This window comes from Pongo abelii, chromosome 1 (assembly GCF_028885655.2).
Source record: "Pongo abelii isolate AG06213 chromosome 1, NHGRI_mPonAbe1-v2.0_pri, whole genome shotgun sequence".
NCBI classification, from domain to species: domain Eukaryota; kingdom Metazoa; phylum Chordata; class Mammalia; order Primates; family Hominidae; genus Pongo; species Pongo abelii.
This window is the reverse complement of record NC_071985.2, coordinates 6773951-6800308: the sequence shown is the minus strand read 5'-3', so window position 1 is coordinate 6800308 and position 26358 is coordinate 6773951. Positions and strand designations below refer to the sequence as shown.

General features: G+C 39.4%; 1 protein-coding gene across 5 annotated transcripts in view; it reads right to left on the bottom strand.

The window, feature by feature from the left end:
• The window catches only part of PLD5 (phospholipase D family member 5), a 436159-nt gene that overhangs the window by 182785 nt on the left and 227016 nt on the right, over window positions 1-26358 (bottom strand). For 4 of the 5 annotated variants that reach the window (XR_008527647.2, XM_054560816.2, XM_054560813.2 and 1 more), the window contains exon 3: window positions 15052-15220. The exons of the other annotated variant lie outside the window; for it this stretch is intronic. Coding sequence is in view for 3 of the 4 variants with exons in the window: in XM_054560816.2 (XP_054416791.1) it covers window positions 15052-15220 (169 nt within the window). In the remaining variant the exon portion in view is untranslated. The remainder of the gene's footprint in view (window positions 1-15051; window positions 15221-26358) is intronic. 5 annotated transcript variants of the gene reach the window in all.

The window sequence follows — 26358 nt, the reverse complement described above, 5'->3', positions numbered from 1 at the left end:
TTTCAAAAAAATCTAGGCAATGACGTGTACTGTCTTGGAATGGGGGAACCTTAATCAGGCTGTTAGCAGGCTAAATAATGGCTCCCCAAAGACAGTGCATCTGAATCTCTGGAACCTATCAATGTTACCTTATTTGGAAATAGGGTCTTTGTAGACATTATTAAATTAAGGATCTTATGATGGGGGATTATCCTGGATTATCTGAGGATAATCCTAAATACAATCACAAGTGTACTGATAAGAGATGGGCAAAAGGGGATTTGACATAACTAGAGGAGAAGATACTGTGAAGATGGAGCAGGAAGAGATTGGAAGATGCTGGCCTTGAAGGCTGGAAGATGTAGCAGCAAGCCAAGGAATGCCAGAAGCCACCAGAAGCTGGGAAAGACGAGGAATGCTGGCAGGCTCTGGAGCCGCTGGAGGGAGCATCACCCTCTGACACCTTGGTTTTGATCCAGGTAAACTGATTTCAGGCTTCCTACCTCCAGGTCTGTAAGAAAATACATTTCTGTTTCTTAAACCAAAAAGTCTATGGTAATTTGTTACAGTAGCCACAGGAAATGAATATACAAGCCAGCTATATAAAAGTAATAAAAGAGAATACAGACATATAGAATTATAACATATTTAAATAAATTATACTGCAAAAGATACCACAAAGTTAATAAGAAAATATGGAATAAATATTTGCTACACAAATGAGAGATGAAGGGATAATAGCTGTACTCTACAAAATGTGTTAAAAATTGGCTGGGTGCAGTGCTTACACCTGTAATCCCAGTGCTTTGGGAGGCCATGTGGGAGGATCACTTGAGGCCAGGAGTTTGTGACCAGCCTGGACAACATAGTGAGGCTCTGTTTCTATCAAACAAAAATAATAAAAGTCCTAAAGCCCAGTAAAATGCAGGAAAAGTATGAGAACAGTCAATGATTAAGAAAAGCAAGCCTTGGCCATGCATGGTGGCTCACGCCTGTAATCCCAGCACTTTGGGAGGCCGAGGTGGGTGGATCACAAGGTCAGGAGATCGAGACCATCCTGGCTAACACGGTGAAACCCCGTCTCTACTAAAAATACAAAAAATTAGCCAGGCGTGGTGGCGGGCGCCTGTAGTCCCAGCTACTCAGGAGGCTGAGGTAGGAGAATGGTGTGAACCCGGGAAGTGGAGGTTGCAGTGAGCTGAGGTTGTGCCACTGCACTCCAGCCTGGGTGACAGAGCGAGACTCAGTCTCCAAAAAAAAAAAAAAGCAAAGCAAAGCAAGCCTCTATGGCCAACAGACATAGGGAGATGCTTTATGTAATCAAGGAAGCTCAAAACAGCACAATAGAGACCTTTCTTTGTACTCAAAGAGACCGAAAAACATTTAAGAGTGTCAATACTTCCTCTTGTCAGAGAATTGGAGATTTGGGGAAATGATACTCTGACATATCGGCTTTCTTCCACCCAGGAATCCTACACCTAGAAATCTATCCCAGAGAAACATAAGCGCCCAATTGCAGAAGAGTCTATCTTGGATATACCATTATCCTACTTATACATACATATATATATGTGTGTGTATACGTGCGTATAAAGTTTAAATGAAAATTAAAAAGGAAATATAACTGATTGAACATATTAAACATTTGATGCTACAGTCATAAGAAAATAAGATTTAGGATTTAAGTCAAAGTGTTCTTTTGAAGCAATATACTAGCCTTGATTTTTTAAATTTATGACCTAAGAGGAAAGATCATATGATATATGAATATTCATATTCATACACATATGAATCTCCTTTGGGCTTAATTCATTAGTTTATTTAATCAATTAGTTAAATTTGCTATAAGATTGATATTTATTTACTTATATTACTTATATTTATTTACTTACTTATATCTTACTGAATTTTTAGTTTGTAGGATATACAAAAGTTTGCCACAGATATAAGCATGAATGTTATTTCCTTGTATATTTGTCAGTGTCAGCCTTTATTCTCAAATGCCCTTGGATAAAGAGAAGTGACTTTTAGGCCAATTCATTCAAAGCATTTATTTACTTGTTGCTTCCTATGTGTCAGCGACCTGAAAGTACTAGCGATATTCAAGGGGAATATGTAGCTGACAGATAAGCAAATACAGCCCAATATTCCAAATTCCAGGATGGAGGAAGACAGAGCAAGGGAAAAGCATAGCAGGGCATCAATAACCCAGCATAAGGCCTCAGGGAAAGTTCCCCAAAGAAAGGTAGGGAAGAAAGAATGTTCCAGGTGGAGCCTATGGCAGAGTCCAGAAAGCAGGCAGGAGACAGGAGAGATAAATGGGGTCACATGATGAAGGGCCTTGTAAGACGCATTGAAGAGTTTGGATCTCATCTGGAAAACAATGTGGACCCTCTGAAGCATTTAACACAGCAAAGGACACAATCACATTTTTGTTCTAAGAAAAGAACTCAGACTGCAAATTGGAGAATGATATTACAGGGGAGAACTGGAGACTGAAAGAGCAATGAGGTTGGTGAAATAGGGAAGTGTCAATTGCAATGAAAAAAACTGGAAAGAGCTGGGTGTGCTGGCTCATGCCTGTAATCACAACCACTTGGTCAGGCCAGTCAGGAGGATCACTTGAGGCTTGGAGCTGGAGACCAGCCTGAGCAATATAACCACATTTCTAAAAATATTTAAAAACATCAGCTGGGCGTGGTGGCACAGACCTATAGTTCTAGCTACTTGAGAAGCTGAGGCAGGATTGCTTGAACCCAGGAGGATAAAGCTGAAGGTGAGCTTATGATTGTGCCACTGCTCCCCAGCCTGGGCAACAAAGCAAGACCTTGTCTCAAATTTTATTTTTATATATATATATATATATATATATATATATATACACACACATATAAAATAAATGTTATATATATTTATATAAATTTTATATATAAATATAAAATAAATGTTATATATAAATGATATATGTTTAAATATGTAATATTTAAAATTATATATAAATTATATATACATATTCTATATATTTGTATACATACATTTGTATACACAAATTATATATATATATGAATATATATATGAATATTTATAAATTGGAAAGAATCCAGATACTGTTTGTGAGATAACACAGTGATGAACCTGCTGATTAGGCTTGGAGCTTAAGAGAGAGAGGGGAATTGGAGTGGTGGCCAGAATATGCAAATAGCTCTAAGGATGTGCCAGGAGAAATATGGAATTCCTTATCCCAAACCCAGAAGATAGCGGACGCTTCATCTCTTCACAGATGTCCCAATGGATCAATCAGAGCTTTAGGAGTTCAGTGCCACAGACCCAGCACCTTGATTGACAGCACTCATTTTTTGGCAATGAGCCACAAGGAATATCTGCTTGAAACCAGCAGAGAGTATCTGGCGTGGAGGCATGCAGGCTGCCTGTCCATTCATCATAACAGGCTCCATCTCATTAGACGATTTAATGAGTCTGAACAGTTCATCATCAAGGCCTTGCTTAATGATGGTTATCTCAATTATGCATCCTGTGGGCATAAACATAGCCATCCCTGTCAGGGACAGATGAAGAGAGATGAATATGCTCATCATGCCAATCACGGGCCAGGAAATAGCAAGAGATTAATATCAGAAGCAGGAGGTTGGTAACCAGGCTCTCGGCGGCTGGAATCCTACAGTAGCTGAAAATTACCTGTGGGGTTGCTCGAGCGTCCACTCTGGCTGCAGAGGGGACAGACAACATTATCTTGGTACTGCCATTCAGCAGTGTCTGGAAGAGCACAACATCCACAGCCTGGCGTCATTCCTTTGCTCCAGAGGAAAGAGGGGATACCAAGGCAAGAAAGGAGCACCAGAATGTGCCAAACATCCCCAACGCTTCCGCAATCACTTATTCCAGCTGGGAAGAGGACCCCACACAGAACGGACAGAGAATTCCTTCAAAACCTCACTGCAGTGAGATTCCAGCATCCCCAGGGAAAAGCCATGAGAACTTGCCACATGCTCCCTAAATATTCCGTGGTCTTCACAAGGCAGCTCAGATACCTTACATTTTGAGAATTGATCTTGAGCAAATGAACAGTAAGAAAAAAAAAGCACACATATTTACTGCAGCAGCTCATTCAGAAAAAGGGGGAAAAGATAAATGCTTAAATGTCCAATAGAGGGAAATAGTTATATTAACTTAACCTGGTAAGTCTAGTACACTGTATGTTATGCAGCCAATTAAAATATGTTTACCAGTGTTTCTAATAAAATGGAAAGGTGCTTACGTTGTAATGTTAAGTTCAAAATTAAGACATAATTCTTTAGGCTGGGCGCAGTGGCTCACATCTGCAATCCCAGCACTTTGGGAGGCCGACGCGGAAGGATCACTTAAGGCCAGGAGTTTGAGACCAGCCTGGCAACACAGTGAAACCTCATCTCTACTGAAAATACAAAAATTAGCCAGGCGTGGTGGTGCATACCTGTAATCTCAGCTACTTGGCAGGCTGAAGCAGGAGAATTGCTTGCACCGGGGGGATGGAGGTTACAGTGAGCTGAGATCACGCCACTGCACTCCAGCCTGGGTGACAGAGTGAGACCCTGTCTCAAAAACAAACAAACAAACAAAAGATATAATTCTTTTTATATAATATGAGCCTATGTATACAAATTATGCATGAAATATCAAACTGTCAAAAACTTTTTTTGTTGGTGGCCATTTGGAGGATTTGGTTTCTCTCTCATTTCTCCATAGTTTCCAAATTTTTGATCATGAGAGGTTATTACTAATGACAAAGGAAAAAATCTGACCTATTCTATTTGAGTGAAAGTACCAAAAAAAAAATGGTCATAGAAAAATAGGAAAAACACAAATGAAGATACAAAGAAAAAATAAACAAGCATGCAAGCAAACAAACTCAGATAAGACCATCTTAAAGAAAGTAATTAATACAAACAATTAGAAGGAATACCTTAGGTTCATGATTTATTCACTGCCATATGATTGGATTTAAAAGGAATCACAGAGGTTAAACTCTTGCTAATGATAATGCTTATGAGTTTATATTAGAATAATGATTTCCCATAGAAATATGTTGGAAAGCAAGCAAGAACATAATCGGGATTACTCAACAGATGAGGAAATGGCAGCATGAAGCAGCAGCAGGAACATACCAAGAAAAAATAGGACCAAAATCCACCGTGTGAGCTCTGCTGCACAGTTCAAAAGCAGAGGTAATCCTGTATGAGCCAATTTGCTGAGAGCACCCCTCATTGTTGTTCTACTGTGCTGTATTGTTATAAATGGTTTTTTGTTTGTCTGTCTCCCTCACCACACTTTGAGCTCTACGGAGGTAGGGACCCTTGCTTATTTGATTTTCTATCCCCAGCAAATAGCACAGCACCTTGATAAATATTTGTTCAATAAAGACATATTTAACATCATTTTGTTGCCACATTTAAAATGAGAGGATGCTAATTAACAAATAAGCATTTGCTGAGTGTTGATTCTGTGGAGCAGGGAATAGGTGCTACTTTGAAATAAAGGGGCACTCTTTCCATGAGGTTATGCTGTCTTTATGCTGATAGTGTACCAGGAGTTCTACTGATATCATATGTAGCCTGGAGATGAGAAGGCTGAAGGTAATCTACTGTTTCAAACCAAAAAGCAATCACTCCATTTTGTTACTGGTGGTACGCTGGACAATAACACCAGCAGGATAAATACGACATGGGTCCTAGAGTCCAGGGCTATGTGGAATAGTCAAGTACAAGCTGCTACTCATTTACATCACTATGGAGGGAACAACAGCAATCACAGGATTAATCTAAAACAGGCAAAGTTAGGTTGACAAACCGGGGTAGGGACCAACCTGGCCCAATCTTGGAACCTATGAAAGTTGAGCAATGTTTATTAGACCGGGATGGTTTAAAACAGTGATTCTCAATCCTAGGTGCCCAGTAAAATCACCTAATCGTTTTTAAAAGTATTGAAGCCTGGGCCCCTCTCCAAATATTGTGACCTAACTGGTCTAGGATGGGCTTGGACATAAGCATATTTTAAAATCCCCCAAGGTGACTCTGACCGGCAGCCACGGTTGAAAACCACCATATTGGGAGATAAAAGTGGGAGTCTACCTGAAAAATATGTGTGTTTTTCTGTCTCTCATTTTTTTTTTTTTTTTTTTTTGAGACTGAGTCTTGCTCTGTCACCAGGCTGTAGTGCAGTGGTGCAATCTCAGCTCACTGCAACCTCCGCCTCCCGGGATCAAGCGATTCCCGTGCCTCAGCCTCCCGAGTACCTGGGACTACAGGCGCCCGCCACTGCACCTGGCTAATTTTTTGTATTTTAGTAGAAATGGGGTTTAACCATGTTGGCCAGGATGGTCTTGACCTACTGACCTCGTGATCCACCCGCCTCAGCCTCCCAAAGTGCTGGGATTACAGGCGTTGGCCACCACGCCCGGCCTCTCCTTTCTTCACCTAAACCCTAGAGAGCAATTTGAATTTGTATTCTGTGTAGAATTTTCTATCTTAACTTCTTTTCATATAAGTTGAAATCTTGACAGACAGCTGAATATTATTCTTGTTGTAAGATTACATAGAGTTGTGTCCACTAAATTTGAAAGTAAATGTCCTGCATCAAAACAAAAATGAAAACCACAACTATCTTTTATAAGCTCCATTCTTTATTGTTTTACAAATATTATCTAATTGAATTCACCAAGCAATCAAATGAGATAGGCATTATTATTAAAATACCCATTTTATAGAGGGGTATAAATTTATAAATCAGAATTAATTTTAATTAATAGACGGGAACACTGAAGATCAGATGAGCTGTGACATTTGTTCAATGTGACCACAACTACTAAACTATTAGTCAATCAAATGTATAAATGACAAAGCCTATGATCTTTCCCCTGTAGTACATGGATCTGGAATAATACTGCGAATTTGCCTTTTCTATAAAACCAAGAGCTGAGAACTAAATATAAACAAAATACACAATTCTGACTTGAGCCAAATAACAGAGAATTTGTATGTATCCTAATTATGCTTTCATTCATTTATACATGTTTTATTTTTCCCTATGTCCTCATTAAAAATAGACAAACTAGACGGTAAGAAGTTTGCATAATATAGTAGAAATGTGTATAAGCCCTCAGGATCTACATCAAAACAAAAATGAAATGTGTGTTTTTATGTTGCATCAGAATATCCGGCTTTCCCTGACTGCTTTACCCAACCTGCCACTTACAATAGGCTCAAAGAATTTCAATTATTTAAAGGATCCCGTCTCCACCAACTATGCCAATCTTTTTCCAGGCAAAATGAAAACCAGGAAATGCTATGATGTTATTTTCCTGGGTTAAAAAAATTGTTAAGAAATTTTAATTAAATATTTCATGTTTGGGCCACACGAGTATTAGATAGTTTTATCAGACTTTTACATGGGAGTGACATTGTCAAAAACAGGATTCTTCTGGGTTTCAGGCATAGCCCTGTGTTCCAAAGTAGATGCTGACTGTTTGCATGATAAACGAATAAAGAGTCTCCTTCAGAAGACTTGAAGAGGGAATGGAGACTTGCCTAGGACTGTAGGGATAGGCAAGAAAGGACAAGTAGGCTTAGAGAGCCACGGAACATGGAGAATGGAAAAGATGGCAGAGCCTGGGAGCAAGAGGTGCTGGAGGCACGGGGCTATAGAGGACTCCACCAGGCTGCGGGCTTCCTTAGGACAGGTAAGAGGTATTATGGGCCAAAACGTGCAGTGGTTTATAATAGAAAATGTTAATAATATCATTTACAAAAGAATGATAAGGATGTCTATGAAACAAACATGGCAAGGAAACGTTTTATAAGTTTGATGAAACAAAAGCCCTTGTCTGCTGGTTAAACTGCATTGATCGTATCAGTTAGGAAGAATATTGCAGAAAAGGAATGAGTGGGCTACCAGCTAGCGCCTGGAGACCTGAGTCACACATGGATACAGCTGCCTGAATCACAATGACAGGGTCATATGAATGTTGCCAGGCCATATGGGTCTTCAATGTAGAACAAAACATCAATCAACAAAAATTAGGAGGGACTGTAGGTTCAAGAAGACCACATAATTTACTGTGTTTTCAAAATTCAAGATGTTACTTGTCCAGAGGGAGATACACACACACATACACATGTGTGCAAATATAGACTGTGGTTGTATTTTCTATTAAATGATAGTGTTCTAAGATCAAATATTTCACAATCTTACCAGATAACTTTGCTAGATAGTGTTTGGTCATAAATTTCAGGACAAATGGAGAGGTAAAAAAAGGCATTCTTAAGCTTGTAGAATTCTTGAGAATGGGGCTGTTTTGGATGGTGAGGGGGGTGAATAGTCCTTCCGGATCTTTTCCAAATCTGAAGTACCCCCTGCTTCTCCAAAGATAGAGCAGCTGCTTCTCAATGGGTGTGTCAACCGATAACTGCTTGAGTAGATGAGTGAGAGTAAGACTGTGTGTGTGCACGCACACACACTTGAAGATTTATAATTAATAAATCAAACAAAAGTAAGAATTCCACATACAATGATAATTTGCCTAATACTTCTTATCTACCCAGAGTCTCACATTTGCAGAAACTATAATCCCCTTCTAATTTTACACAGTAACCATCCCAATTTCTAGCACAGTGTAAGAGCCATAATAAGAACTTGCTAACAGAATAAACTTGAACCAGAGTTACAGTGTGTACACAAATAAGTGAATGTGAATAACAATATTCACGATCATAACAAACCCTTATATAGGCACTAAAATGGTCAAACACTGTTCTATACTCTTTACAGGTATTAACTGATTTAATCTGCACAACCACCTATGAGGCAGGTTCTGTTATCACCCTGATTTTGCTGTCGAGGAAACTGAGGCATAAAGAGTTCATCCTCTTGCCCGAGGTTGCATAGCTAATAAGTAGGCCAAAAAACAAAACAAAACAAAAACCTCAGCTCCACTCCTGGCTTGAGGAAATTGAGGCATAGAGAGTTCATCCTCTTGCCCAACGTTGTCAAAAAACAAAACAAAACAAAACAAAAAAACCTCAGCTCCACTCCTGGCTCATTTCTGCAGTCTTGCTAAGATCTGCTAGCCACTGTGTAGATGTAGGATCCAGGCCTGTACTTCCCAAAAACAACCTCCTGGATCACTGAGCTCTTATGCTTGCTGCTTGCAATTTCATATATACTGTTTGATTTAAAAAAATCATAATTTCTCGAAATCAAACAATTCTGATGTATCATCAGTTGGCAATCACAGCTCACTGGTAGACCAGTATCTAATTGATTTCACATAAATACATCTCCTTAAGATTCCATTGTTGCAGCTTATTAATTATTTTATAGGTTCCTCACAGTGAATTCATAGAGTGTGAGTTTTTTCTTTTTTTTAACCCAGTGAATTAGGTAGCTCTACTAATGAGCCTTTGTCAGTTATATTTCCTGACTGTTTCTGAACAGGCTTGATTTCATAAATTCCCATCATTTTGTCTCATAAATTAGCAATCAAGATGTCCCAGGAATTTCAACATTTTAGGGTGGCAACTCATCATCCAGACAGAAACAAAAAACTTTTGCCGGACCACGTATTTTCATAAAATTCTAACATACAGTTATCATGAAACTCTAGACCTCAGCAGCCCTTAGCAGGCTGTGATACGGAGTAAGGGCACCGTCCAGTTTCCTTTAGCACAGAAGGAAACAAACACAAACAGATTAACACCAGGAAAGAGACAAGAAAAACAAAGTGGGTTTTTCAGGGTGGAAACCCAAACAGCAACCTTTTGGAGGTACAGATTAAAAACACATTTTAAATCAACATGTCTGTTTCCACGCAAATGAAAAATAAAAAAGCACATATTCATCATTCCTGTTAGTAACAACCATCACACTCGCTCTTACAAAATTGCTACTCTTCCAGAGACCAGACCAATAAAATGTGTGTGAAATAAAAAAGCACATATTCATCATTCCTGTTAGTAGCAACCATCACACTCACTCTAACAAAATTGCTATTCATCCAGAGACCAGACCAATAAAATGTGTGCGTCTGCTGCTGAGCTGTTCCGCCTGCCATTGGCTACGTGGTTTCTTGGTGCATTTTCTTATTGCTACCTTATAAAAAACATCTGGGCTGCTTTTTGTTATAGTCCCTCTTTATGTATGTGCCATCTATGGTTCCATTTAGGACTTTTCTGGCTCTGTTGGTTTAAAATTAAATGTCACATTTGACTATTGTCCCCCAAATAAAAAAATATTATCTTTAAAAAAATTAATGAAAAAGAAGCTGTGAACCTGACACATTTTTTTATCACACATATTTGTGAAGGATAGTGTTTGGCACCAGAATATTTTAAAGAAAATTTAAATTTGGCTCACTTGAGTAATCAGGGTGTGAACTGTTTTTTCCTAGCATATTTTTGCATGCGATAAACCAATGAGAGACTATCTGCCAATATTTATAGGGTCTTGATAAAGATAAAAGGGCACACACAAGTCCAAAGACTGCCTGCCCAAAGTTCGAAACGTTGGGTAGTCTTGAATTTCTTTTTCCATTTGAAAGATAAAATCAGGTAAAAATTTCAATCAAAGTAGCTTTCAGTTAGTGCCTCTTTATAGGCAGTGAAGTTTTAGGGTAAAACTTGGTGATTTTATCTGCAAAAAACAGGATATAGGGGTCCTTGAACTGCACCTAAAAAGAAGGAGTTGGCAGCAAGTACCTGTTTCCTTTCTCCATTCTTCATCACTTCACAATTATTCCCCTACCTGCCCAGTGAGAGGGGGAAAGGAGGGGAATAGACTGTAAAAATAATCTTTTTCTTTTTCCTTTTTTTTTTTTTTTTTTTTAAATACACAGAGTCTCACTCTGTCCCCCAGGCTGGAGTGCAGTGGCTCAATCTCAGCTCACTGCAGCCTCCGCCTCCCAGGTTCCAGCAATTCTCCTGTCTCAGCCTCCTGGGTAGCTGGGATTACAGGCATGTGCCACAACACCCAGATAATTTTTGTATTTTTAGTACAGATGGGGTTTCACCATGTTTGCCAGGCTGGTTTCAAACTCCTGATCTCAGGTGATCTGCCTGCCTTGGCCTCCCAAAGTGCTGGTATTACAGGCCACCACACCCGGCTCTCCAAAATTAATCTTTAAGTGCCCAAGAAATGTGGTCTTCAGATAAGTTCTCCCGGACCTTTTAATGCTAACCTGTTGTGCATATGGCTCTAGGGGTTGAGAGAGGTGAATAGGGGCAAGGTGAGAGGGAGCCAGTCAGGCAACAAAACACCCTAAATTCTGCATGCTTGCTCTTTAAGACCATGGTCCATGCCTGGCTCTTGGCCAGTGGGGACCAAAGGCTTGGGATTCTGCAGAAACAGTCACTTGGCCACCAACAAACTAGAAGAATAGGAGAAATTCCACTACTTTGTTGAAGTGAGAACCCTCCAAACATCATTGCTTCCCCACAGGACATGGCCAGGGACAGACAGGTGTAGGGAGAACTGCAAGATCAGTCTCACAGTACCTTTAATCCATTTAATTCCCAAAGCAAATAAAGCCCTTCTATCCTTCATGTTTGCAAAGGCAGATCTTCCCCTTATAAACAGGCAAAGCAAAATTAGGCTCAAAACTACAGAAAACCAACTGGTTTTACATTGTACGGAAGTCTGTTGCTATTAGGGAGACGAGAGCCAGGTAAGATGTGTCTCTTTGGCAGGAACAGTATGACTCTACCAGAAGACATTATTCTAAACTAGGTCTCTTCCTAAAAGCTTGCCTGTGAGTTCAACGATAGTTAGGTCATAGGCAGTAAGTTGAAAAATTCCATTTGTTGGCAGCAGGCCAGTTGTTAGAGAGTGACATGAACTAAGCTTCTAAGTGTTATCATCTTTCTACATCAATAACATCTAGCATCTACCCTTCTACATCAATAACATCTACCTAAAGTCATATGGGAGACTGTGGTTGGTGGATCACTTGAGGTCAGTTCAAGACCAGCCTGGCCAACATGGTGAAACCCCATCTCTACTAAAAATACAAAAATTAGCTTGGTGTGGTGGCAGGTGCCTGCAATCCCAGCTACTCAGGAGGCTGTGGCAGGAGAATCACTTGAACCCGGGAGGTAGAGGTTGCAGTGAGCCGAGATCACACCACCACACTTTAGCCTCAGCAACAGAGCAAAACTCCATCTCAAAAAAATTAATAAGTAAATAAACAAAGCCATGTGGGATTGGGTTATGATGGAGGCTAGCCTCTACTCCTATCATTCAAGGCTGGAAGAAGAGTAGGAAATTTCCTTTGAAGCCTTGAGAAAGGGCCATCTGTATTATGCAATGGCAGAGTGCTTGCAATAGTACCACCTGCTATAAAATAGAACATGGAAAATACAACTAATGAACTTGTGAAGCCGGCTGAAATTCTTCAGGCAGATTACAAGTTTTTGAAGTACTTCTACAGTAACTATAGAAGTAAACTACAGTTTACAATAATCTATTCTCCATTTCGAAATAAGTAGAAGGGGGCCGGGCACAGTGGCTCACACCTATAATCCCAACACTTTGGGAGGCCAAGGCGGGTGGATCACTTGAGGTCAGGAATTCGAGACCAGCCTGGCTGACATGGTGAAACCTCATCTCTACTAAAAATATGAAAACTTAGCTGAGCGTGGTGGTGCGAACCTGTAATCCCAGCTACTCGGGAGGCTGAGACAGGAGAATTGCTTGAACCCAGGAGGCGGAGGTTGCAGAGAGCCGAGGTTGCAACACTACACTCCAACCTGAGCAACACAGTGAGTCTCTGTCTCCAAAAATAAAATAAAATAAAATAAAAATATAAGTAGAAGGGAAGAATTTGAATGGTTCTAGCCTAAAGAAAAGACAAATTTTGGGCTTGCATGTTTCCAAATCAAGAGAAACCCACATGAGAATCCTCACTCAGATCCAGACCTGGTGCAAATAGAGACTCTGGATTTTGAGCTGAAGGAGTGAAGGATGTGCCATCTCAAAATATGTCAGGTTGGTATAGTGATGATTATTTCAAGTGGAAAACACTGGGAAAATTGTAGTTCAGTAAGGGATAGCTGACCTGTCTCTTCCTGTGGGCAGCAAACCATAAAGATTCTTCTGAGAAGCACACCCTCCCTGTACCAGGGTGAGAAAATAGCCCTTATCACCAGAGACTGGAAACTGGGGGCTGCCATGGACCTGAATAAATACACTTAATGAAGTAGCCCTATCTCCCACTGGTTTTATACCCCTTCTATATCTCCTGGTGACTCCCCTAGAAATTGACTGCCCCCTTTGTCCTGTCGTTTCTCCTCAAATTTATTGTTCTTTGTCTAAAAAGTATAAAAAATCTTACTTTGGCCACTTCTTTGGACTTCACTCTCTTGTGAAGATCCACATGTACGAGTAAAACTAATAAAATTTGTTGACTTTTCTCCTGCTAATCTGCCTGATGTCAATTTGATTTCTAGATCTAGCCAAAGAGCCCGCATAAGAGCAAAAGGGGTATTGGCGGTGATCTCTGGCTTCCCTCCAGAGCCCTTGATGTAGTAGAATTCCCATTTTGAGGAATAAGGTGAACGTGTTTTGCATGTAAAAGGGAGACATGAATTGCTACTGCCAGAGAGTGGGCTGTGGTATGTTATTTCCAAAGATGGTCACCAATAATCCTCATTCCTGTACTTGGATGTTACTCCTCTCTTCCTGGAGCAACGTTGCTCCTCTCTTCCTTGAGACGTTCTTCTACCAATGGAATAGATTGGGAGCAACATGCTAGGATTCCAGAGCTCTTTGCCTTCTGAGGATCCAACCACCGTGTAAGGAGCTCAAGATGATTTACTGAATCATGACAGAACATGCAGAGAGACTCAGCCATCCCAGACGTTCCAGTCACCCCAGCTGAGATACCAGATATGTGAGGAAAGCCATCCAGGATTCTCCATCCCCGGGCAACCCACCCCAGCCAACACCATATGGATCAGAGGTAAGTCCTCTCTGCCAAATCCTGCCCAGAATCATGAACAAATAGATACTATTTCTTTAAACCACTACATTTTAGGAGGCATTATGGAGTAATAAATCCTGAAACACATACTTAAACTTTAGTAGAGATGGAAAAGTGCAGAACACAGTTAGTAAACTCATTCCATTCTTCTTTAGTTACGGCCTTTGTGTTTTTTGTTTTTATTTTGCAGTAACTTTTGACTTTAAAATAGTATAATTGAGTAGATTCAATAGCTTTTAAACTACCAATGAGATCATGATTATAAGCTTAATGCCAACACATTTTGCATAAAAGGAGACAAAACTTGTTTTACCCTTGACTTACATATGACATTTAAGTGTAGGCCAATGGCTATATATTTAGATAGGGTAGCTTAATGTAAACTATCATAGTTGTACCAATATAAAGAAAAACACACTAAAATCACCAGCACCATTTTCTTACACCCAGAGCATTTTATTCAGAAATCGTTTAGATGATTAAGTCAGTTTTCTAAAGGTAGTTCTCCGAGCCTTATTTTTTAAAAGAAATAAGCATATTTCTGTTTCCCATTCATCCAAATATGACAGTCGAGAAAAACAACTATCCTGGGAAATTTCACTCTATTAAAAAAATGTGGCTGTGGGTGAATTATAACTTCAAAGGTGAATTATAACACAAATTAACCAAATAAATGCCTCAGCGAGCAGTTACACAATTAGAACTGTAAACATGCAGGTTGGGCGAAGCAAAATTCTGGACCATGCCATTGACAGAGATTATCATGTAAATAGCACGTCCTGAAGTTGTACAACACAGCAATTCTGTATAAAGAGCCGACTGTAGGCAAAGATGAAACATGATTTTGTCCTTGCAAACCTGGCATTCTAGTAGGAGCTGAGTGACATATGATTAACAACGGCACATCTACATAAATGTAATAATGTACATGTACTCTGGGTGCGGGTAGACTAAAATGAGCTTGAGTTTGAGGAGTGGAGGAGCAGAATACTAAGGAGTGGAAAATGCACATAAGTAAAATCATCACACACACAGAGGATGTAGCTTACCTGACATGCTGATGGATGAGTGTGGTTGAGATCCCAATGGGAAGACACTATGTCAACAGACTTTTTGGCCATGTTCAGTAAATTCATCCAGCCTTGGAAAAGTGATAAGTGAAATGGTGCATTTTCTGAATAGTTAAGGCCTTCAGGAATATTTTCCACCAGGGCAATTCTTAGAAAAGATTTTGAAAAACAAACAAACAAAATCTAGTCAAATTTGAAGCCACAGATCTTTATATATGCATACAGCAGACATCTAAAAAATACTCTTTACTCATTCTGAATGCATTCTGTCCTCATAATTTACATTTTTTTCCACAAAATCTTCTTACATTTAACCTCTACTAACCTACTGTGTTCTCAGAGTTTATGCTCTATTTTTCCATAGTTAGCACTCATATTTCAGAAAAGTGTAACAGAGTATGTCTCTAATGTCCAGTTTCAATCTAGCCTGGAAAAAAAATTGTGAGCTTCCTACACAAGCATCTTCTTCTAGTAATATATTCCTTTATTTTTCCCTGGAAGCGATTCAATTCCTATACAAGATACTACTTTGCAAGCTATCTGAGACTATAAATTGAGTTTTGCCTATCTCCCGTTTCTAAAACAATGTGGGGCATATATTGGAACTCAATAAATGCAGTAATTATTGCTGAGCATCTACTGATGCTTCCTAGCCTACAGTGTAAAGTGACACTGAGAAGAAAATTATAAAACCTGCTTGTTGCAGGGCTTTATTAATATTAGAGCTAAGAAAAGGATAAAATTATAGTAATAATCAAGCCCTAAATAAACTGCAATTGGCAATATTCTAATAAGTTTGTTTTCTCTTTTTATACTTTTTATTATATTGACAATATATCCGTTGTATTGTCATATCTTTCCTTGGCTGCCTTTTTTTCACTTCTGAGATAGGTGACAGATAACTTCTGAACAAAGGAACGAGCTATTTTTTCCAGCTTTATTAAGCTTTATTTATTAATGTATACTCTCCTGCAATTCTTTTTTTGAGATGGAGTCTCGCTCTGTTGCCCAGGCTGGAGTGCAGTGGTGCGATCTTGGCTCACTGCAACCTCCGCCTCCCAGGTTCAAGCAGTTCTCCTGCCTCAGCCTCCTGAGTAGCTGAGATTACAGGCACCTGCCACCATGCCTGGCTAACTTTTTTGTGTGTTTTTCATAGAGACGGGATTTCACCATGTTGGACACGCTGGTCTCGAACTCCTGACCTCTCATGATCCCCTCTGCCTTGGCCTCCCAAAGTGCTAGGATTATAGGCATGAGCCACTGCAGCCAGCCTCCTGCAATTCTTGATGGAAAAACCTCAAGTCCTTATGAAAATACCTGTTAGGTACTTCCAGAACACCGATTTGCATAGTTGTATGCACAGAGCCAGAGACATAATTATCATGAAATACTTATAGAATAAAGTATTTATTCTATAATTTATTCATAATTATCATGAAATACTTATAGAATAAAGTATTTATAGAACAAATTTCAGCTTTCAACAAAGAATTCAGCACTTCTCAATAAAATACTTAATTGTTACTCTTACTAAGACATGTTGCATTTAGCCAGCTTTTGAAACAAAAACAATACTGCTAGTAAAATGTTCTGTATTTGATCAACCTAAAATATTATAACCAGAATGGGCTCTGGGTATGTGGCTCAGATAAATTTGCAATTTTGGAGTCCAATCAGCCTATCACCACCCAAAAACTTATTTAAAATTTGTTGAGCCTTTATAAGCACAGGGCAGGCAAATCACTATGTGCAACACAGAAATGACTACCACAAATCTCCCTAGCCCTCAGAAACAGAATTTAGTGGAAAAGCCTATCTCATACGTACTGACTCAAATAGGAGGTAGACTCTAATAAATGGTGACGCAAGGGTAAGAAGCTTAATCAGAGGGAAAACACATCACTTAAAGAATCACTGGAACATGTGCAGGAAGGAAAAATTCTGATTGGGAACATCTAGGAGGAAGCTGGGCTGGAAACCTGAAGGAAGCCAGGCTTGAAACTAGTCTTCAAAGATGAAATTTTTTTATGAGCGAGTTGGAAGAGAAAGGTATTCTAGGAGGGAGGGAGGAGTTTGTAAAACATAGCATGTCTGTATATTTGTGAGTTAGTGAGCCAAGGGCAGCGTGAAGCAGGAAAGTTACCGTAGGAGCTTGTGATGGTGGAGAAAGCTGACAGCATATGTAGGGACCACACTGCAGAGGTGGTGAACAAGGGAGAAGAGTTTGGACTTAATTTTGTTGCATTTGGGAACGACCAAGTGTATTTTAGGGGCTAAGTCTGACAGCACACCTGTATGCCACTGGCATGGAGAAACAGGAAATAGAAGATAAGTCAGTAGAGAGTAAAGCTGCTGCAATAGTCCAGGGGAAAAAAAGAAGCTTGAATTTGGTCAGTGAGAATGAAAAGAAGCACGCAGTGGACATTTTCAAGGTCAAATCTTAAACGTATGAGGGACAGGTAAAGCAGAAACAGTGAGGACTCACATTTTCTTGCAAAACCAACATATTGTCTCTTAACTGGGCTGTATAACCCCCTCCAATGATGTCTTCACATGGGTTCCCGCCCTTCTCCAAACCATTTTCCCTACTAGAGTTGGATTAATCTTTTAAAAATGTGAATCTGGACACTCTGCCTGCTGCCTAATGAAACTTCCTATGGACCTCCCCACTGTCTTTAGGATGATGCCCTTGACCCGCCCCCACATGATTGACAAGTGTTTACCAGCCTGGCCTCCCTCTCTGCAGCTTCACTGGATTTAAATGCCCTTTGTGAATTCCACACCACAGCCATATTTGTCATCTTTACTTCCTTCCCCACTATTCTTTCTGACTTTTGCATTTCACACGCATTGTCCTAATCCCAATTCCTACACTGGTTATTGAGCCATCTCCCAGTTAACCTTTAAAGTTTCAATCGAAACTTCACTTCTTCTGATTGGCTTCCTTATACCCCCAAACTAGGCTAGATCCCCTTAATATCAACTTCTGCAGTGACCTGCTCCTCCTGTTTCATCCTACACCTCACTCCTGAAATTACTTGATTAAGGCCTTCCTTGATGGATTATAGTGTGTGTGAGGGCAGGATGTTTCGTTGGTCCGGAATTGTATGCCCAGTGCCTAATGTAACTATATACTATAGTATAATTGTGCACAGTGAGTGTCCAAAGAATGCATGTTGGGTGTCGTTAAAATCTCAACTGGGAGGTGGGGAGCTGGGATCCATTGAAACTGACAAGGGGCCGGGTGCGGTGGCTCACACCTGTAATCCCAGCACTTTGGGAGGCCGAGGCAGGCGGATCATGAGGTCAGGGAATCGAGACCATCTTGGCTAACACGGTGAAACCCCGTCTCTACTAAAAATACAAAAAATTAGCCGGGCGTGGTGGTGGGCGCCTGTAGTCCCAGCTACTCGGGAGGCTGAGGCAGGAGAATGGTGTGAACCCGGGAGGTGGAGCTTGCAGTGAACCAAGATCGTGCCACTGCACTCCAGCCTGGGTGACAGAGCGAGACTCCGTCTCAAAAAAAAAAAAAAAAAAAACCTGACAAGGAACATAGGAAAGAATGTAAACTGGGGATTGGGAGAGAGTATCAAACAAGAAAAGACGATGAGAAAACCAGTCCAAAGCCTAAAGTGAGGGAAATGCCTACTGGTGGTTGAGTGAAACAGATGAGAGGGTTCAGAAGAGAGACCTTTAGAGAAGCAGGAAGACAAGAGGGGTCCAGGAGAAGCAGCGTTCATGAAGCCAAGGGGAGAGAGAGTTACAAGATGGAAAAAGGATTATTTGATCTACCTCAAGGCCTTCGAAGGCAATAGACAAAGGTTGAAGTTGGATGTCTTAGTTCTATCCACATTTAAAGCCCAATTATCTATGTGAATAGAAGCTAGACATAGCATGGATAAATAATCCCAGATACTCATTAGTTTCTGCCTCCCCTACAACCGATGGATATATTTAAAAAAACAATCCAATAAACAAACAAAAACATCCCTCCAACAAAACAATGCCAAAACACAACAGCTGCCACCAAATAAAGAAGTAGCTAGTTTTAATTTTACTTTGATATGACATAAAAGGTATGTGGAGAAAGTCAAGAGGAGACACAGGAAGCCCAGATAAACCAAACATATGAGGGGAGGAATATAGTATAATTGTGCAATTATAGATAGCTCCATAACATCGCCTTCTTCGTAGTGTCCCTATGGCTTCTCTTGGGCATACAAGTAAGTCACGATTCCCAATCTTTTTTGGAAATCTTTAGACCAGGTGTTCTTAAACTTGGATCTATGGGTAGAATTCAGGGGGATCTGTGCACTTGAATTCTACATCTTTATTTTCCCTAGTCACTAACTAAAATGTAAATTTCCCTTCAGTTATGAACATAGGCAACAAACCATAAGAACATTAATGAAACCTGCAATTTTGTCTCCATTAAAAATTTTCATCCTGTGGTACAGTTATAGACAACATTTCCAAGTCTTTCTCACTAGTTTGAAAGTGTGGTAGTGAGCGGATCTTGTTATTTTGTGAATATGTACTGCAGGATACACATGAGCATATTATAAATGTATTTGTAAAAATATTCTGCTAACTTTAACATTTTTGGTTTCCTTTGCAATCCTCTGTATTTTAATTTATGAATTTAAAAACATGATTCAGGGAATAATGCATAGGTTTCATCAACTGCCAAAGGGGTCCACGGCTAAAAAAGGGGTAAAAAGCCCTCATCAGATGGATAATGTAACATCTCTTCCCTTTTCTTTGATTGGACACGCATTCTTATAAGATTTTATTTTCCTTAGTGATTGATGCCTTAGAAGTGGGTAAGATGATCAAGAGAGATTTCTTTAAAAAAGAGGATAGAGTCAAAGCCAAATATGGAGAACATCTAATCAATCCTGGTTGGTAGAGAAAGTGAAGCAAGAGAAGATGACAGAGAAGGAAGTACTGGAGATATTGGAGGAGGAGGAGTAGAGTGAAATTCCCTGGGAGCCAAGGAAGACTGAGTTTAGTACAGTAGTCTTCCTTACCCTTGGTTTCACTTTCTACAGTTTCAGTTACGGTCCAGGAAGGTCTGAAAATATTACATTCAATATGTTATTTGGAGTGAGAGACCACATTCACATAAGTTTTATTATAGTATACTGTTATAAGCATTCTGTTTTATTGTTGTTAGTTTCTTACTGTACCTATTTTATAGATTAAACGTTGTCACAGGTAGATATGAATAGGAAAAAATATAGTACTTTGTAGAGTTCCATGGTATCGAATGCTTCACACACCCACTGGGGGTCTTGGAACACATCCTCTGAGGATAAGTAGGGACTACTGTATTACCATTATTTGGTTTTTACTAAATATCAAGATAAACTATGAATTTATAGTAAAAATAAAAATAGAGGCAGCACTCAAGGTCTGGAGACTACACTTTGTGCAGGTAATGAATTCCAGGGAAAAGCTTGGAAATAATGACCCTATTTACCTGCTCACTCTCCTCCTCTCTCTTTACCCAGACATGTTGATTGCTCCTTCTGGGACATATAGCTGTTTCTTATGCTAGAAAAGGTCTCTAAAAACCAGCTTTGAAATGACTTATTTCTGTGACCTATAGTTTTATTTCCTTTAAAAACCAACAGCTGGCTACTCTCCAGAGGCCTGATCTAATTAGCGTAGGAGCAGAACTCATTTACATGCCATCACAGCCCTGAGTATACTCATACTTCTCAAGGTAAGAAAGAAGTAGGCAGATCTCATTAAAATTCACCTTTGGGCAAATCCCTGGAATACCTATTTGCCATCCGCAAGAGAACTCTACCTAGAGGCTGTATAGCACTATTTCTGACACCTGATACCTAGGAGAAAACTGGATATATAGGAATGCAATACAACAAAAATCTTTTTATACTCCTTTTCTTGATAGTTTAAGGTAAACTGTGAGTCCAGGGAGCTTAGGTGGAATAAATACAAGAAAAAGCTTTTTACATTGTTAACAGAATTTTAAATAGAATTCGAACTGTTCTTATTAACAGCATGTATTTATTCTCCAAACTTAATGTGATCATCCAAATTTCACTTTCCATCCAGGAACAATATTGTACCTTCTCAAAGAACTATTTGTAGTTTCCCTTTAATAAGCTACTACAAAATGAAGTCCACGTATTTGACAGCTTTAAAAAGTGCTGTGCATGTCTGTGTTTTGGTAAATAGAAGAATCTTTATAAAATATGATACTTTCATACTTGATTTTGGCATTATTGTAGAGAACAGTTTAAAAGGGTTTGTAATAAAGTAGACAAAACACAGCTCTGCCAGTTATGAGCTGTGTGACCTTCAACAAATTACTAACCTCTTTCAGTCTGTTCCCACTTCTGAGCAGAAGAAAGGTTATTACAAAGATTAGAGGAGGGAATCTCAGTGACACGCTGTGCTCAATGCCTGCTTCATAGTAAACGCTAAATGAAAGACATTTTTTAAAGTAACTTAGTCTGAAGACTTATAATTGAAAAAAATGTCTCCAAGTTTTCAAACTCGTAAAGCACAGTTGCTAAAATGCTTCTACATATAGTGGCTAGAAGGAGCCTTAGAAACTGGTGCCTACATGACATTTTCAAAGTGACTGTGAGCTTTCTTTTGTTGCCTAGTACACTGGATCAGTTATCATGACTTGACCTTAAAAAGGTGCATGGCAGTCAATGCACTCACATTCATTCTTTAGATCTTGATTTTCTGATCACATTAATGAAGCTGAACAGATGATTTCGGCTCATCAATACAGTCAGGTTCACACTCAAAGTAAAGTGATCGGGTTTTTTACCCTTACTGTGGTCATATGGCTAAAATTTTAATTATAGATTCAGGGGTACACACGCAGGTTTCTTGCACGGGTATACCTCATAATGCCGGGGTTTGGGCCTCTAGTGATCTCATCACCCAAACAGTGAACATAGTACCCAACAGGTAGTTTATCAATCCTTCCCCCTCTTCTCCTCTCCTCCCTTTTGGGGTCTCCAGTGTCTATTATTTCCATCTATATGTCCTTGCCTTGGATACCCATTGTTTAGCTCCCACGTGTAAGTGAGAACATGCAGTATTCAATTTTCTGTTTCTGAGTTATTTCACCTAGGATAATGGCCTCCAGCTGTATCCACATTGGTGCAAAGGACATGATTTCATTCTTTTTTATGGCTGTGTAGTATTGCATGGTGTATACATACCACATTTTCTTTATCCAGTGCACCACTGATAGACACTTAGGTTGATTCCATGACTTTGCTATTGTGAATAGTGCTGAGATAAACATACAAGTGAAAGTGTCTGTTTGATAAAATAACTTTTTCCCTTTGGGTAGACACCTGGTGATGGAATTCCTGGGTCAAATAGTAATTCTATTTTTAGTTCATTAAGAAATTTCCATGCTGTTTTCCATAGGGCTTGAACTACTGTACATTCCCACCAACCGTGTGTAAGCATTTCCTTTTCTCTACATCCATGCCAACATCTGCTATTTTTTGACTTTTTAATAATAGCCATTCTGACTGGCGTGAAATGGTAACTCATTGTGGTTTTAGTTTGCATTTCTCTGATAATTAGAAATGTATATTTTTATAAAATATGATACTTTCATACTTGATTTTGGCATTATGTAGAGAACAATTCAAAACAAAAGGGTTTGAACTAACGTAGACAAAACACAGCTTTGCCAGTTATGAGCTGTGTGACCTTCAACAGATTACTAACCTCTTTCAATCTGTTCCCTCTTCTGAGCAGAAAAATGGTTATTACAAAGATTAGCGAAGGGAATCTCAGTGACATGCTGTGCTCAATGCCTGCTTCAGAGTAAACCCATGTTTACGATGATGTTGGGCATTTTTCGTATGTTGGTTGCTGATGTCTCCTTTTGAAAAGTGTCTGTTCATGTACTTGGACCACTTTTTTCTTGTTGGTTTAAGTTCCTTATAAATTCTGGATATTAGTCCTTTGTCAAGGCATAATTTGCAAATATTTTCTCCCATTCTGTAGATTGCCTGTTTACGCTGTTGACTGTTTCTTTTGCTGGACAAAAGCCCTTTAGTTTAATTAAGTGCCATTAGTCTATTTTTGGTTTTGTTACATTTGCTTTTGAGATCATATGGCTACAATTAAAAGCATAGGATCGACAAGACAAAGGCTAACCTTCCCAAAGAGATACTGGAATTTCTGACTTAACAGGTGACTCACTACCTATGTGGCAGATTCACTGATCACCTCTAGACATGGAAATAGTTGATACAGACCTAGAGACCTTGCTTTATTTCAGCTGAGATATATATTTCACTTTTTCCCCAAGACTTTGGATCAGAGTGAATTTACTTGTGAAAAATAGCAGAAAGAATACCAGCAAGAGCTGGCTGGCTAACAGTATGCTGATTTTTTTTTTTTTTTTTTTTTTAGAGATGGGGTCTTGCTATGTTGTTCAGGCTGAAGTGCAGTAGCTATTCACAGGCATGATCATAGCACACTGCAGCCTCAAACTTCTTGGCTCAAGTGACCTTCCTGCCTTACAGCCTCCTGAGTAGCTGGGACTACAGGTGTATGCCACTACGCCCAGCTAATTAGTTATTTATTTACTTTTGTTAGAGATGAAATCTCACTATGTTGCCCAGGCTAGTCTTGCACACCTGGCATCAAGCGATCCTTCCAAAGTGCTGGGATTACAGGCACACACTACTCTGCTCTGACCATTCTATTATTTGTTAGTTGGCATTCTTCCACAAAGAAAAACTTCCCCCCTGGCTGGGCACAGTGGCTCATGCCTGTAATCTCAGCATTTTGGGAGGCCAAGGCAAGCAGATCACGAGGTCAAGAGATCGAGACCATCCTGGCCAATATGGTGAAACCCCATCTCTACTAAAAACACAAAAATCAGCTGGGCATGGTGGCATGTGCCTGTAGTCCCAGCTATTCGGGAGGCTGAGGCAGGAAGATTGCTTGAACTCAGAAGGCCGAGGTTGCAGTGAGCCAAGTTTGCGACACTGCACTCCAGAGCGTGGGCGACAGAGCGAGACTCCTTCTAAAAAAAAAAAAAAAAAAAAAAAAAGAAGGAAACTTCCTCCCTCCCCCTTTTCCTATCACCCTTCAAGACTTTTTTTTTTTTTTTTTTTTTTTTTTTTTTTTTTAAGGCAGGCTCTTGCTCTGTCATCCAGGCTAGAGTACAGAGTGATCAGTGGCTCACTGCAGCCTTGAACTCCTGGATTCAAGTGATCCTTCTGCCTTAGTACCCCTGAGTAGCTGGGAGTACAGGCATGTACCACCACACCCAGCTAACCATCACTTTTATATTACAAAATATTTAATTAGTATGGATTCATGTTTCTTAATTCAAAGTTTTATAACCTATTACTGTCATCATTCATTATTCAAATTGTTGCATATATTGCCATTGGGAGCCCCTATAAGTTGTATTCTGTGTCCTTTTGATGTATTTCTTTCCATTTTTAATACTTTCTTATTTTTTGTCACCAGATGTTTCCTTTTTATTAACTTCTAAATTGATTGTCAAAGACAATTAGCTGCAGAGGACATGATAGTGAGTTTGAGTTGGTGGTAGCAGATTGCTGTTTCTATAATTCTAGATGATTCAGGCAGATGAAAGCCTCATTATTTCCAGGTCTATAATTGTATACGTGAAGAACAACTATGGTTTGTTTTTGGAGCGAGACAGTATGGCAGTAGAGGAGGTATAATTGTAGCTATTATTTGTTGCTTACAGTTTAAAAGTACTTCTGCAGATATTATTACATAGTATCGTCAACAACAACCCTGCAAGACAGGGAGGATCTTAGTTTGAGAGATGAAGAGAGCAGGGTTCCCAATGGCCAGGGGTCATCTAGCTAGAGAGAATGCCACTGAGCAGGGATTTTAACTCAGGCTTTTGTCTGAGCGTGTGTGTTTGACAAAGCTAGATTTGGCCCTTGTCTTATCTTAGAGGATATGCTACAAGCACACTTTGGGTCGACAGAGGAACTAAGTAGAGTGATTTTGAAAGCAGAGGCTACTGTCTTAGAGGGGAAGATCAGCTTGGACTGAGATGCTGATGCTGTCTGGAGAAGAGGGGAAGGTGCAAGGGGCAGCTCCCCTACCTTATTCTAGCAAGGAGCCCCCTCCTTATTCTATAAGCCACTCTGCCAATCTTACTGACCAGGAAAACTGTGGTGACAGAAGGGCACACTTTTAACTGGCTTAATATTTCTAACTACTGATCCAGAAAGGAACAATCAGAAAGAAACCTGAAGAGGATGAAGACAAAAGAGGAAAACGGTGGAACGTAATGCACCTACCTGTTGATATTTCACTAATATAAGATGTGGCAAAGGAGCAGGGAGCTCATTAATAGAAAGATCTTGACAGTGTCCTCAAAGAGCTAACATAGTAGAAAGGCAGATGATTGAAAAAAAAAGTAGTTACAACTTATAAGGCAGTTACTACCCTCCAACATCTAGCAAAATGTAATTATATTATTACCCCTATTACTTTTTAAAATTTTTAAAATATTTTAATTTTTTAAATTTTTGTGGGTACATAGGAGTATACATTTATGTGGTACATGAGATGCATTGATACAGGCATGCAATGTGAAATGAGCATATCATGGAGAATGGAGCATCCATGCCCTCAAGCACTTATCCTTTGAGTTACAAATAATGCAGTTACACTCTTTAAGTAATTTTAAAATATACAATTAAGTTATTATTAACTATAGTCACCCTGTTGTGCTATCAAATAGATCTTATTCATTCTATTTTTTGTACCCATTATACTCCTATTACTTTCAATGAGCTTTTATTGAGTTCTTGTTTTGTGCCAGTCACCATGTTAAGTAGATTTACTGACTATATTAATTAATGTTTACAATAATTATCAAAAGTAGTTATTGTTATTATCCACGTTTTTATGGATAAGGAACTGAGACACAAGGAACTTAAGTAACTTGCCCAGGGGCACACAGTTAGTGAGTGATGAAGGCCAGATTTAAGCCCAGCAATATGACTGTAGAGTTTATCGTCTTAATCACAACACTCCATTGCCTCTTCCAAGTTTCAAAACAAAATATCCAGGCAGAGGGACCAAATTCTGGGTGTTTTTCCCCCAAGTCATGAATGTCCTGGGGCATGATGTCCATGACACTGAATTCCAGATTCGCTAGCAGAGTTGCTTTCTGTTAGGACGTATTCTCTCACTGCCAGGTTATGTTTGTTTGTTTTTGTTTGTTTTTTACAAAAGACATAATCATTACTTCAACTGTATTCT